The 12852-nt window shown below is 43.6% G+C and overlaps 1 protein-coding gene across 1 annotated transcript in view; it reads right to left on the bottom strand.

Moving 5' to 3' along the window:
* The window catches only part of ADAM12 (ADAM metallopeptidase domain 12), a 185856-nt gene that overhangs the window by 57642 nt on the left and 115362 nt on the right, over positions 1-12852 (bottom strand). Inside the window, exons 6-8 of the mRNA XM_058029711.1 lie at positions 5902-6085; positions 2015-2080; positions 1130-1201 (exon numbers count right to left, since the gene is read on the bottom strand). Coding sequence (XP_057885694.1) covers positions 1130-1201; positions 2015-2080; positions 5902-6085 — 322 coding nt within the window. The remainder of the gene's footprint in view (positions 1-1129; positions 1202-2014; positions 2081-5901; positions 6086-12852) is intronic.

The following is a 12852-nucleotide window of genomic DNA, read 5'->3' on the forward strand; positions in this document are numbered from 1 at the left end:
ATCACAGTAACAGCTGAAAACCAGCCAGGCTCATCAAGCCTTGCACAGAGCAGGTAAACCCAGTGATTTTAGCCATTTTCCCACCAGAAAATGCCATTTTGCCTCAAGGGGGGAGCCAGAGCAACATCAGCAGAGCCACGACAATGTGAGAGAAACGTGAGGAAGGAGTCAGGGATTGATCAAGTCCAGATTTGCCTGACAGGCTGACAAAACACCCAGTAGATCTTTGTCTTGTTTCTATGCATTCCAGTCATTTGCAGAGCACCAGCGTTTGCTGAGCATAAATTAAGCATGAAACAAAAAATATATTACAATATGCAAAATTAATTTTGAGCAGGTAACATATAAACACCTGTCCTCTGGCAATAAGTCAGCAAGACAATTATGGACGAGGTGGAGGTGTCTTCAGCAGCTTGTTTTTAATCAGGAATGCTTCTCCTTGAGCTACTGCCCTTGAAGTATCACTTGATAAGTTCTCAGATAAATTAAGACACTCTCAGTTATAATTTCACTACTAGAGTCCTAATATTTTCTGGCTATTCAGCCCAACAAAAATAAACTCTAATTTGCTCAGAAACCACTCTAGAGGATTCTTTGCCTTTATTGTTTACTGTCATGGAATTATTTCAAGACCTAAAAAAATCCAGTCTATGTCTCTCTCTTATTGCTCTCACTCAGCCATCAACTCTGCTTCCTTATTTTTAATTCAACCATCTTCCTTGGATTACACATCTTATTAACTGTGTTTTCACAGGACTTTGTTGGCCTTACAGATGGACCTTCCCTTGTTGCTACAAATGGCTTTGTTCTCCAAATTTCTCTTAAAAATAATCCTCTTTTTTTTCTATAGGCTGCTCTCTAGGTGATTATCCCCACCCTCTTCCCTGGTGAATAAAATCCTAGGGCTAAATTGGGCTTTTTATTGGGAATAGATCTTTACATCCCATATGCAGCAGAGCAGAGCTCATGGCTTTGTGTATCAAAAGGCAAATGAAAGGTTTAAATTTGCTTTTCCAGGAGCTTTGCTCTGAAATACTGGAGTACCAGCAAAGCTGCAGGGTTAGCTCCTTCAGCATCCTACAGAAAGTGTGAGAGGGTTGGGAAAGGGAAACAATCCTCATGTTCTTACCTTATCCACGTAGTTTGCAATTTCTATCAGCCTCTGCTTAATTTTTTCCACATCTTTGCCTTGTCTCTGAAACTTGGAATGCAAAGGATCAATGGATCAGCAGCACAAATGTCACAGAGTTTCCCCCCAAGAGCCAGCACATCAGGGACCTTTGGGAATCAGGGGGCAGCCAAAATCCACCAGCAGACTCCTGCTGGATCCACAGTGTGCCCCAAAGGAAACCCAGACTGTGGGACAGGAGTTTGGTTCTCGTGAAAAGATTTTAAAATCTCCAAGTGTTACACAGGGGTCTTTTCAGGACAGATGTTTTGGGAAATAGTTCTTCTCTTTGCAGGTCTTGCAAAGAGTGATTGCAATTCTCTGAGTAGCAGTGTTCAAAGAGACAAAAAAAAAAGTTTAAAAAGGCAGCAAAATAATTCAAGCCAGGATTCAGATCTTTGCCATTCAGCTCAGTGGAACATTTTTACAGCCAGTGCTGGGTACTTTGAAGCTGCCTTTGCAACCCCTCAGGAAGGCAGTCGTGCTCCACGGAATGTGATGGCCAAGCACTGCTCCAGAATCCCTGACAGCCCCACTGAGGGCACTGGCAATGGCAGTGAGGACTTAACTTGCTCAAGGAATGAATATTTATTTGCCTCTTCTTCTATACTGACACAGTTATTTCAGAGTCAAACTCCTTCCGAGGTATTGCAAGAAATTTTACAACTGAGTATCACTGTTGTCCTATCGTAATAATTCCTTCCTTGCTCAGCCCTAATTAGGGAGGATGATTTACCTCAGAAAACATCCTATCATTGTCTGAAGCACCTTCTTTGCAGCACCATGGTAACTGAGCTGAGCTGCCCCTTTGCTGCTCACATAAGTTTTTATTTTGCAGTTCCTTACCTCACGGTTATCTGCCACAATAACAAGCTCCACGTACTTCGTTGTCTTCAGAGTCTCCCTCTTGTACTGTCAAAAAACCATAAAGTGTTATTTTGTTTTCAGCCCTGATACAACAAAGTGCTTGCAAGAGGAAATACACTGTGTCTCAGGTTTCCTACATTTTACTACTATTTTACTACACACAGATTTGTAGTGTCTTCCTCCTACTCATGGAAGTTTTCCTTACAAAACCTCTCAGGGTTTGATCACAGAAAGCAGGAGATTGGTGCAAAGTCTCTCTCAACCTTTCAGCTTTCTGCAGTTGAAACGTTTGAGTTATCTTTCCTCACAGGAGAATATCCCCTCCAGCAGAAAGACCTCTGCTATTTCCAAGGCACTTTTAAAGGAGAGATGAGGTAACTTCTAACAAACATCTCACACAATAGACAAACTGGTTACTAAGAAAAATGAGAGATAAAGGGATATTGAGTGAAGCAGAGAAGAGGTCAAGCAGTCAACTGATAAATTATGTAGGAAGAAAAACCCAAAAATAAAAAAAGCAGAACTAACTGTCAGGGGAAGCAAGTTAACACTTGAAAAATGGAAGGCACACATTTAATTCTGTATCTGCAAATTCATATAAAATGCAGGTCTAAAAGAACCATAATGCTTAACTGAAAAAACAAAATCAGTGAAGAAATGATTTTGTAAGAGTACAAAACAAACAAAACATGTCTTAGCTCCTTTGTTACCCTGAATTTAAGTGACCTATTAGTGGCTGTAAAAGTTCTGTGATCTACAGCAGCAGCAGCATCATCTATCCTATCATTCCTTCCTTGTGTCTGGACCAGGACATTTAGGGAAAAGAGGTCTCAGCAGAGTATCTGATCTTCCTGCCAGAACTTAGAAGGCTTAAACAGATGTCTGACCTACAACTGACCACGATGTCTTGAGCTGCAGCAAAGCTCTTTAACCTAAAACATGACTAAAGCTTTCCAAGGAAAACTGCTCCAAGGCAAACTGAGAGATCCCCTAAGCACAGCCAGAGCTGGACATCTCCTTCCAGCCAGATTTCACAAAGTTTTCTTCACATTATCAAACTGTTCCTCTTCACTATCTGCAGATTAATGATTTTGATGTTTTGCAAGAATTGGAGGAAAAGTGAGCAATGCAATCTTCAGTATCTGACCTTCAACCTAATATTTAATAGTGTTGCAAACTCCAATAACTTGAAAAAAGTTTCATTTGGACCGTATTTATGGATGGAGAGAGGAGTAAAAGCTGCTGTTAATGAACCAAACATCAAGGATGCAAACCTTGACAGGATTACACTTATTAGGGGCTCTGGCAAATGAGCTAAGGTAGATTCTTTAAAAATTTCTGGCAATGGGGTCTGATGTCACACAGACACAAAAGGCAAACGGCCATGTGGCTGCCGTTTGTGATGGAATTGATCTCTCAAACACTAAAACTCTCCCATTCTGAAACTTATTATGAGGTCCTAAAGAGATGCATCTCCAAGGGGCCTCTCATCCTCCTCTGAGTGAAGAAGAACAGATGATACAGGAAAATCTGTGTTCAAAGGAGCAAGGAGAGCTCTGTTACATCAGTTTACAACATTTTCCTCTCACCAAGAGTAAAACTGTTTGGGCTGGAGTGAGCTGGAGAGAAATTGGCTAGCAGGCATAAAAATCACATAAGCCTCTGGTGACTGACTTGCATAGCAAATCTGTTCCTGAGATTTGCCCAAAGGCTATGTGAACTCCTAGGATACAATATTTATTTATGAAATAGACCTAATTATGGCTTCTTTCAGCTTGCTCTCTGCAGCCAGCTGCATCAATGCACAACCCCTTTGCTGGGTTAATCCTTCAGAACTGGAATGAGGAGTCAATGACACAGCCATGAGAGCTGGGGGACAATGGGCTTTGTTCCTCTGGCCATGGTTTCTCTCCTCTGCTTCTCCCCCACCTGATCCTGCCCCAAACCTGCTGTCCCAGCAGCTGGACCCCTTCCTCAGCCTGTCCTGCCTGGCAATTGGCATGGCTTGGATGGACACTGCAGTGGTGCAGCCTCTCTTTCCTCGTGCTCTAAATAATTCTCTCCCTCGTCCTGATCACCAGCACCACCAAAATGGCTTTTCCTTGTGGCTACAGAGAAAATTCCCACTGCAGGGAGTGTCCTACACACCAGACATTCTGCAGGCCCCTGTCTCAATGGAGCTCAGCAGGAAAATGCTCCTTGGTGCAATTTGAGGGTGCAGTGAGTCAGGAAATGACCCAGGGCAGCTCCAGCAGGGCACAGCCTGTCTGTGACGCCTCTGCATCCCCTGCCCTGCTCCACTGCAGCTCCTGTTTGGGTCTGGGGAGCTGAGTTTGCTGCCTGTGCCATCCTTCACCTGTGCTTCCATCTAACCAAAGTCCTTGGTGATGCCCTGATTTCACATTTCAGCTCTGCTCAGTAAGAATTTCGTGTAGGTGGCTGAGTGGAGAGTCAGCAGATAAAACCAAACAAAAATCTTCCCCCAGACCTGTCAAGAAGCCAAATATTTTAATCGTGTCCATGAACCTCAGACCAGATTTATGCTTAATTTTGTCACCCAGTGTGACTTGGAGCAGTTTTATGTCTCCCCACTTTGCAGGTCATCTTTATTTGATGTGCCCACTGACAGACTGCTTAGTGACAACACTGAAATATGAAAACTCACTGCACACATGACACTTGACAGCTTTCAAAATTCCTACATTAGAAGCTTAACCAACTTACTCATTAAATATATTGTACCTATCCATATGATGTGACTGCTGACAGGTTTTATAATTATGTCCACTGAACCACAGCAAAAATATTTTTCAGATATTTAAAGTGAAATTTGAGATGTAGTTGAAGCCAGCAGCAAAATGGAAGAACCATAAGGGTAATAATAAAATGGCTTTGGTTGTGTCAGTTTGTTACACGCACACATTTTACTTCTGCATTACACTGACTACTTCAGTGGAATTCAAAGTCACAAAGAATTTGGGGAAAACTTAATAAAGTTGTATTTCCAATGTTTTCCACCCACACATGCGTTTAGAAATACACTTAATTCTTATAATGTTACATGCAAAGGCTGATGCTCTGGATGTAATATTCCTAAAAATGTAAAATAAATTAATTCCATTGCTTAATTATATCTAGAGATGTCACTTAGGCTGCTTTCCCTAACAGTGGACCTGAGGCAAAGCCTGAGTCATACATGCAAGCACAAATCCCCATATGTGACATTCAACAAATGCTGATGGTAGATTTGTATCATTATATAATTCCTGAATACCTAACCCAGCCTTTTCTACAACCCTTATCCTATATGTAGATGAATTTGTTACAGCATTTCCTCTGCCTGGTTTTTGGCTCATTTAATTCTCTAATTTCCATTAGGTAAATGCATCTCACATGAAGTACATTTCTGCCAAAATCACAGCAACTCCAATAATACAGCTGTAAAATAATATGCTGAGAACTTGTTTTGTCTGCATAAGAGACTTTGCTACTAAAATGTAGAGGTTCCAAACCTGGTATTAGCAAAGTATCCCAGCTATCATGTTCTCTTTCATCTTGGGAGGGCAAGAACTTTTCCAGACATCGCTCAGTATTCTCAGGGAGCCTCAAATTCTGGTTCTAACCATATAAGAACCAGAATATATGACCATAATATGAACCCATAAACTTTTCTGTGTTGAAAAGGAAGTGAAAAGCAAGTTATGCATGGCGAGTCCAGGAAAAGTAATAAAGCTTTAACAAATAATTTCATCTGCACTTCAGCAGACGGCACCGAGGGAAGGCGATGGTGCGGGTTAAGGTTTTGCCTGGTGGAGAATGCTTGGAAACGCTGCCAAGCAGACACAGAAAACACATCAGCCACCTACCCTGGCAGCTGGAGGATGCTGTGGTGTGGCACTGGCAGCAGCCCATGTGGCAGGGACGTCCAGCTGGTGGCCACAGGACCCCGGGGCTGCTCTCAGCTTCTCCGCTCGGTAGATCTTGTGTTCGCTTGTAGCACCTTCCAATGGCTCCAGAATGTAGCTGCTGTTTCCAAACACAATGATTCCCCTGGGACACAGGAGAGCAGAGTGAGACACGTGCTTCTCAGGAGCTTGTCTACACCAGAGTTACACCAAGTTTAATAATGATGGAGTATGAGAAAGCAAAACACTGATTTACAATGTCATGGGCGAGTGGAATAGGAAACATCAAAGCTGTACATTTGTCATTGCAGCACACACTATACTTTAAAAGAACCACTGGCTCACAGAAATCTGTCTCCTCTGAAGTGCTGCACTGCAGAGCAAAATGATATTTGTGCTTTATTTGTTTTCCATTCTCCCAGTGATGCATTGCCGACGCCGCCGGAGCCGCAGCAAACGAAAGAAAAAGAGAAAGTCTTTGGGAAGGAAGGTACAGTGGGAAAACATCCATTCCAGTCTGCAGCTCCATTAGAGCTGCTAAACCAAACCCTGCCAGATCAAAGAGGCCTCGTGGTGTCAGGATGGATTATTAAATATTGCACAGCAGGGCAGCAGAGGGAAGCTCAGACACAGGAAGATTTGGTTCCCGTTTCGCTCATTTTACTGCCCAAAAGAATAATTTGGACAGCAATGCCACCTGCTCCCTGAGGAACCCACAGATTTGGCACTGAAAGCTCTCTTGCTGAGCTCTTTAAGCTACAGCCTGTGAGAGGAAAGAAAGAGGGTCCTTGTGCTGGGTCCTGCCCAGATGCCACAGCAAAGCAAGGGTGACAAAAGGCTGAAAATGGGAAAGGCTGGGAGAGCTGGGGGGGCTCACCTGGAGAGGAGAAGGCTCCAGGGGGACCTGGGACAAGGAATGGAGTGACTTTATTGTCCTACTGTGTCTCTTTGGAGTTTTAGAAGTGTCTGCCCTTTTTATTTCTGTCTCTGCTGTGATAAAGGTAAAATACAACAACCACTGTGAGAGCAGTGTCGCTGTACAATTTTCCAGACAGTTACAAAAAAGAAGGATAAAATAGGAGAAAAAGGACCCAAAAGCAGGTTAATGATACTATGAAGACTGATTTAAATAAAATTATAATTATTAGGAAAAAGCTACCTTAGTTATCCTATTATTAGGAAGATATGATGAAGAAACTCCAAGTCTTTGGTCTGCTGACAAATTACCTGAAGTACTAATTCCAAGTTTGCTGCACAATTTTGCTTCAGAGCACCATTAACACCAAGCCAACAGACATTTTCCTGGTGACTGGAACAGCCAAAAGTCCAAGAGAAAAAAGCAGCCTGGCAAGCCAGAATACCAAAATCTGTCCAGGAGCCTGTTTTACTGCCCTGAAGCAAGGCTCGGGGTCTGATAATTCATCTGCAGCTCCCTCAGCCCCCTTGGCAGAGCAGGTGAGACAGGTCCAGCCATCCCCCAGCGGCTGGGAGTGATGAATCAGGGCTGGGAGATTTATCCCAGATCAGGGCTGATTTATCCCAGCAGCTCCAGCCAGATCCCAACAGCCCTCCTGACACATGGGACACCTCGGGCAGGTCACCCCTGATTTCAGTAACCTCACAGCTCTGAATTATTGTCAGAGCTGCCTCACTCCTTGGAGGATTGAGGAAATGAGGACAAAACATTCACTTTGCTCCAAAAACCAGCAGCCCTGTAATCAGCACAATCAAATAAGGATTGTTGTCTTGGCCTGGTGCAATTAATCATTTAATTTTGGAGGCAGGAGTCCATTAGTCACTGTTTGAAATGGGCCAGCCTGACCAGCTCCCTGTGTTGACAACTCAGAAACAACAGAAAAGCGTGCAGGGGTTTATTTTTAATGCTAAATCTGCCCTTCTTAGAACATTCACTTTCAAAATTAGAAGCTTGAACAATTTTCTTTAATTACTTACACTACAAAGGGAGAGACTTAGTTGTATCCTGAGTAGAGTTCTCAAATTTTTTTAACATTTTAAAGTGAGCATCTTGTTTTCAGGAGTTCATATCCAAAATGGGCCACATCAATACCACAATGTATCCCTTATGTCTGAAAGAACTAAATAACTATTTCTTTAAAGAACTAAATAACCATTTCTTTACCCCTCATTTCCTTTAGCTGCTGAGGGTATGGACAAATGATCAGATCCCAGAATGATTAATTTGGGTTTTTCCTGAGCACACCAGTCTGATTCCCATCCCAAGGGAAGCATGGGCCTTTAAGGGACCAGTTTGCCTATGGAGCAATCCCAGGAGAAGGAAAATCTGCAGATTTGGCAGAAAGAAAACCAGACTTTTCATTTAAAGCACACTTATCCCTTGAGTGCTGCCTACAGGATATCAGCACTTGGCTTGTGACCATCTATAATAAGATAATGAATATCAAATATGAATTTTCTTGGCCAGCTCTCTGGTTTTGACTAATTTTCTTTTCCTACAATTGCATTTTTCCCCCATTGTGCAGTGCCAAGCACAGCACCTTAAAAATGTAACGAGTCAAGAGTTATGGTTCCTTTCCTTTTTATTTTTTGTGGGTGTGAACAATACCCACCAGTCATTCAGGACTGAGAATCTGAGGCAAATAAAATAAATCTCCAGCTACTGGTTCCTTGCACTCTCCTTAGGTGTCTCCCAGAAGCTTCTGTTGCTCCTCCAGCATTTCTGTGTCTCCCCCTTCAGCAGGGATCCCCCACACTCCTGAGTGAGCTCATGTTCCCAGAAACTTTTCTATTTTTCAGACCCCATTAATGCTAAACAATGCTGTGTTTCCCACTGTGGCAAATGGCACACTAAACAACAGATCCCCAATCAAAAATTACACCAAGAACCCCAAAGAGATTTCAGCAAGTCCTTAAAACCAACTGTGGGATTTCTATCAGACAAAGGACCACCAGAATTCCCAGGATTATAAACGTTTGAGGGGGGAAAAAGCAATATGAACTATTCAAATTTTAGCATCAGGTGTTCAGTTCTGGGTTTCCAGTGTGGTCCTAAACCTGGCTCCAACCTGACTCCAGCTCAGCACCAGCCCAAGCACCTCCAGAAACCCACGGGGCTCTGCCTCCTCTGCTCCCTCCTGAGCCCTGTGGGCACCTGGGGATGCCTGTGTGAGGTGGGAGAGCTCTCCCCGCCTCAAACAGAAATTAGAACTCACAGAATTCCACGTTGCCAGGAACCTCCCAATCAGGGAGAGGCGATTTAATGGAATAATTCCACTTTTCAAACTGTCGATAAAATCAAATAGAATTTTTTTCTTTTCCCCTCTTAAAAAGGAAAACCAAAACAAAACCCAAAGCGAGGCCAGTCGTATTTCATAAATCAACAGGCTTTAGGAAATCTCAAAATATAAATGGGATTTTTCTTTTCCAACTTGTCAGCAGAAGCAAAGGTCCTGCCAACATAGACCATCAACACATACTTGTCTGAGAAATTGTGATGCTGAAGCAAAACTTGGCTGGGACAGCACTATATGAAACTATTATATATTATTCTGCTGCACTGTACAGGGGAAATTAAGTAAATTGATAAACCTGAGATCTGTGAGTGCAATTAAACATTTGGTTTTAATGAAGCTCAAAGTTATACTCCTTTCTAAACAATAAAAATCAAAAGCTCTATTTCCACTGGCAGAGGAATGCAGATGTCCTGAGTTGGTGAGAAATTAATTAGAGGGCAGTCCTGCTCACACACTGAATATTCACATAAAGCCTGTCCTGCCCACAGACACTGCAGGGCTCCTGTGCCACCTGAAAACCTCCAGGTCCCTCATTCCACAATCAGTGTCACAGCTCCCCAAGGACAGGGGCTGATCCCACAGCTCTTCATGGATTTCAAGGAGTTTTGGGTGAAAAGGTTCCAGAATTGGAGCCCTGTGACCCCGGAGTGCAGGGCTGCTCAACAGGGGTGAGCTGCGCACCCAAGAGGGCATTTTTATTTATTTTTATTTATTTTTATTGTACATTCTACATTCCCAGGGCTCTGCATAACAAATTCCCAGGCAAGTAAGCAGGCAAACAAACAAAAGGGGAAGAAAAATGAGGTGGTGAATGAGGGCTTCACTTTTAGGCTGTTTTAATAAGTTGCAGATGGATACTGTGGGGGTAAATGAGCAGGATGATCTACTGACTGTTTTTCTAATAGAGCTGATATTTAGATATTTTTCAAATGGTCTGGTCATTCTTTAGCTTTAAGGGACTGGGAAATACAGAGAACAGGAGTCTGGAGGCAGATGTGCTCCTGTCTCTGGCCCTGGTCACCTCTTTGTGCAACAACTTCTCACCTCTAAAACAGAGGAAATTTTAGTGTCCACAGGAAAAAAAAAAATCTATTGATGAAGAGCACAACAGGAAAGACAAACAACGCCATTATCCTACTATAGTGCACAGCAGGATTCTATTGAAATAACAAATCTGACCCAAATCAGCCAAGGGGTGGAAGCAGTAGCACCACGGGTTCCACATCTCCCAGGAGTGGTGGAGGTGCTCTCACACACACACATCATCACTCACACAGCCTCCACTCCAGCCAGGGCCTTTCATGGACCTGAAAATAAATTCTCTAAAATGGAATGATGGACAGAGCCTCCTGCAGCACACACCTCATCCCTTCCCAGTGCAGGACAGATCTGTCCAGGGTGGATGCACATCGAGCTGCAGCTCTGATTCCTGGAATTCCAGCAAGGAGTTCCTTGGATGGGGGAAGAAAATGTGATTTAATGTCCTGCATTTGGGCTGCAAGGAACAGGAACTGTGCTGTCAGAGAAAGGGCCACATGTGGGGGTGGGGAAGAGAAAGGGAAGAAGGAAATTTCAAGGAAATTTCAAGGAAAGGAAATTTCAAGGAAAGGAAAGGAAATTTCAAGGAAAGGAAATTTCAAGGAAAGGAAAGGAAATTTCAAGGAAATTTCAAGGAAAGGGAAGGGGAAAGGAAAGGGGAAAGGAAAGGGGAAAGGAAAGGGGAAAGGAAAGGGGAAAGGAAAGGGGAAAGGAAAGGGGAAAGGAAAGGGGAAAGGAAAGGGGAAAGGAAAGGGGAAAGGAAAGGGGAAAGGAAAGGAAAGGAAAGGGGAAAGGAAAGGGGAAAGGAAAGGGGAAAGGAAAGGGGAAAGGAAAGGGGAAAGGAAAGGGGAAAGGAAGGGAAAGGAAAGGGGAAAGGAAAGGGGAAAGGAAAGGGGAAAGGAAAGGGGAAAGGAAAGGGGAAAGGAAAGGGGAAAGGAAAGGGGAAAGGAAAGGGGAAAGGAAAGGGGAAAGGAAAGGGGAAAGGAAAGGGGAAAGGAAAGGGGAAAGGAAAGGGAAAGGAAAGGGGAAAGGAAAGGGGAAAGGAAAGGGGAAAGGAAAAGGGAAAGGAAAGGGGAAAGGAAAGGGGAAAGGAAGGGGAAAGGAAAGGGGAAAGGAAAGGGGAAAGGAAAGGGGAAAGGAAAGGGGAAAGGAAAGGAAAGGAAAGGAAAGGAAAGGAAAGGAAAGGAAAGGAAAGGAAAGGAAAGGAAAGGAAAGGAAAGGAAAGGAAAGGAAAGGAAAGGAAAGGAAAGGAAAGGAAAGGAAAGGAAAGGAAAGGAAAGGAAAGGAAAGGAAAGGAAAGGAAAGGAAAGGAAAGGAAAGGAAAGGAAAGGAAAGGAAAGGAAAGGAAAGGAAAGGAAAGGAAAGGAAAGGAAAGGAAAGGAAAGGAAAGGAAAATGAAGAAGGAAAGAGGCATTAGCATGGGTACCAATTTATTGAGCACACTTCATAGCACCCTGCAGCAAACTGAGACAGGACAAGAAGATTCCAACTTGCACATCTCACTAAATGCCAGCAGCAGAGTGGTTAAAGGAGTTCAAACACCCGGGAGGGATCATCCCTCATCCCTGTCCTGGCAGTGATCCCTGTGCTCACCGTGCTCAAAGGCTGGATGTGATGCTCACCTCAGAGCACAGAGGTGACCCTGAGCCAGGAGCTGCTCCCCTGGCACAGGCAACCATGAAGCAGAAGCCATGAAACCCCAGAAAGTGAATGGTTTTTAATGCTGGGCTCAGAATCCTCCAGGAGCTTCCTGGTCAGATAAATTACAAACCATGCAGGATGTTTATACGAACTAAAAGCTCTGCAGAAAAGTATGGAGGAAAAGCTCACATCCAAACCAGTGATTTTCTCAACAGGGATTTTCTCCTAACTTAACTTTTGGATGAAATCTCCTCTTCTGTGGGGAAATGCTGCTTGAGGAGTCGTGAGGAATTTACATTTCTTTTTCTCACTGGTTTCCTACTTCCATTTCTTTTTTCAATAGTTGATGTCTGGAGTGTCACATTTAAATCCCCTCTTCAGCTGGCTGTGTCTGGGCTGCAGTGAGTTCAGCCAGACCATCTGAAAAATGGTATTGGCAGCCTTGGGTGCCATAACTCTGTAATCCCAGTAAAAATGAGTAAAAATGAGTAAAAATGAGCATCAATTCCATCCTGGGGCCTTCTCCCCATCCCTGTCCCTGTGGACACTGCATCATTCAGCTGCTGATGAGGCTGGACAATGAATGAACACTTTCTGTATGTGTCACTGGGTTAATCACCTAACAACTGGGTAAAACATCTGAGAATATTCAAATGCATTTTGGGGTTTCAGAAGGAAAAGGCTTCCTGGGAGATTTCTACCCCGAGGAGTTTTTGGGAGCACCTCTCAAGCTCCCCCCATCCAGGAGGTCACTGCAGATGCTCCTGTAGCTGCACATTTCCATGGCAGAGTCCCTCTGCCAGCCCCTGCCCAAGGAGGTTTGTGCCCTTCTCCAGGCTGCAGTTTTGGGTGCATTCAGCACTCACAGGGAAAGTAATCAGGGAAAAAAAAAATCATTCAAGTCTAAACAAATTTATCACAGAAGATGTGAGCGGTGGCCACAGGCCAAATTTTTTTGCTT

This window comes from Melospiza georgiana, chromosome 8 (assembly GCF_028018845.1).
Source record: "Melospiza georgiana isolate bMelGeo1 chromosome 8, bMelGeo1.pri, whole genome shotgun sequence".
Lineage (NCBI taxonomy): Eukaryota > Metazoa > Chordata > Aves > Passeriformes > Passerellidae > Melospiza > Melospiza georgiana.